The sequence below is a fragment of the Sinocyclocheilus grahami genome, unplaced genomic scaffold, assembly GCF_001515645.1.
Source record: "Sinocyclocheilus grahami isolate Dianchi unplaced genomic scaffold, SAMN03320097.WGS_v1.1 scaffold3162.1, whole genome shotgun sequence".
Classification (NCBI taxonomy): Eukaryota; Metazoa; Chordata; class Actinopteri; order Cypriniformes; family Cyprinidae; genus Sinocyclocheilus; species Sinocyclocheilus grahami.
The window spans coordinates 39-2,150 of NW_015508325.1; the positions used below are offsets into that span (position 1 = coordinate 39).

Here is a 2,112-nt window from a genome sequence, read left to right on the forward strand (position 1 = left end):
AGCTTCATGCTATAAACCACTATAATTCCCTGAGATGCACTGAAATATTGGCCTGTAATCTGAATCGGCTGATAAAAGCAAGTCCATTATTTGCAAAGAGCTTCGTTACTTGTGATAGGAAACAAAGTTTCAGCTCTCAAATTCTCTCTCTCTCCATTTTATCACAAGATTCAAACAATACATGCCATTTTGATGCCCTTTTATAGTAATTTTTATGATTAAAATAATATAGTAACATAACAAATGATAATAATGCACCTGTCCTGCTTTGTTTTTCTTTTAGCTAGAGGAGAACCGTAATGCTCAGAAACAGATGCGGGTTCTGCAGAAGAAGCAGACGCAGCTGATCCAGGAGAAGGACCAATTACGAAACGAGCACAGCAAAGCCATCCTGGCACGCAGCAAGCTGGAGAGTCTCTGTCGAGAACTGCAGAGACACAACCGCACACTTAAGGTACACTAACTTGAAATGAATGCAAATAACATGATATCTGTTATTTGCGCTCAGAGGGTTTCGCGTAATTCATCATGTGTGTGGTGCCTGCCTAATGCAACATTTAAATTCAGAGGTGATCTGAACAGAGATCTGCCTTGGCAGTTTTCCCTCCCTGCTGCTCAAAGTATTGTTTCATCTGCTCTAACTCCACTGTTCACATAACCAGAGGCTTGTTGCCTTATATATTCCGTAATGAGAGAAATGGATTGATGTTTGCTGTGCTTGGCAGGAGGATGGTGTGCAACGTGCCCGATTGGAGGAGGAGAAAAGGAAGGAAGTGACTTCACATTTCCAGGTGACTCTGAACGACATCCAAGTTCAGATGGAGCAGCACAACGAGCGTAATGCAAACCTAAGGCAGGAGAACATGGAGCTGGCTGACAAACTGAAGAAGCTTATTGAGCAGTATGAGCTCAGAGAGGAGGTGAGAGATACGAAGATGAAGAGAGAAGGGCACTTCTGGACACATTTGTAATGCCTTTTAACGGAAGATGTTTGTAAATCTATAACCGCTGAGCTACTATTTTTTTAGGCTTTAGAATTTACAGTGCTGTTCAAAATGAATACAAAAAATCTGGACTATTTTCAAATGTTGGTTTCTGTTCATATTAATGCAAATAGTCAGCATTAATGTGTGTACACCAATTAAAACTAGCATAATTTGTTTGCAGAGGAAACTTGCTTTTATATTTTATAGAATGCAGTGACATATTTAAGTATGACTTGTGTTGTTTTGGAGCCACTGTACCTAAGAGAGTCGTTTTCTCTCTCAGCATATTGACAAGGTGTTCAAGCAGAAAGATCTGCAGCAACAGCTGGTAGATGCGAAGCTTCATCAGGCACAGGCACTGCTCAAGGACTCAGGGGATAGGCATCAGAAGGAGAAAGACTTTGTGAGTTTCTACATCCTTAAAACTGTATTGAGACTTGCACTATATATCCACCGGTGTGGTTATACCCTCTGGGCAAAAGCTTCCAGTCAATAATTAAGATTAATATGGTTTGTCATTTCTTTCTTTTTCAGCTCCTGAAAGAGGCAGCTGAGTCGCAGAGGATGTATGAGCTTATGAAACAGCAGGAAGTCCATCTGAAACAGCAGGTGAGGAAAATAGGATAGATCATGCACCTAAAAGTTATTAGTTTTTTTTTAAACAACCTTTGTTAAATAATTAACAACCTTTGTGAGCAAAATAGACATCTTCCAAAACCATTAAAGCGATAGTGCACCCAAAAATGAAATTTGTCATTAATTACTCACCCTCATGTCGTTCCAAACCCTCCATATTAACATAATTAAGATTTTTTTGATTAAACATTTTTTTGACTGTACATAGACAGCGACGTAACTACCATGTTCAAGGCCCAGAAAGGTAGTAAGGACATTGTTAAAATAGTCCATGTGACATCAGTGGTTCAACCATAATTGTATGAAGCTACGAGAATATTTTTTATGCACAAAGAAAACAAAAATAACGACTTTATACAATTCTTCTCTTCTTGCTCCTGCATCAGCAGCACCAGACGCATGTGCCGTGGTACTGTCATGAACGTGCCGAATTCTGACACGGAACAGAAGAAATTAGGGATGCACCGATATGAAAATTTTGGCCGATACC

The 2,112-nt window shown here is 39.6% G+C and overlaps 1 protein-coding gene across 1 annotated transcript in view; it reads left to right on the top strand.

Annotated features, from left to right (window-relative positions):
- Positions 1-283: 283 nt before the first annotated feature.
- Positions 284-2,112, top strand: part of LOC107576061 (alpha-taxilin-like) — a gene marked incomplete at its 5' end in the record, with an annotated part of 6,991 nt that continues 5,162 nt past the window's right edge. The window contains 4 exons of the mRNA XM_016262330.1: positions 284-454; positions 726-920; positions 1,270-1,389; positions 1,521-1,595. Of these exons, the coding sequence (XP_016117816.1) occupies positions 284-454; positions 726-920; positions 1,270-1,389; positions 1,521-1,595 (561 nt within the window). The remainder of the gene's footprint in view (positions 455-725; positions 921-1,269; positions 1,390-1,520; positions 1,596-2,112) is intronic.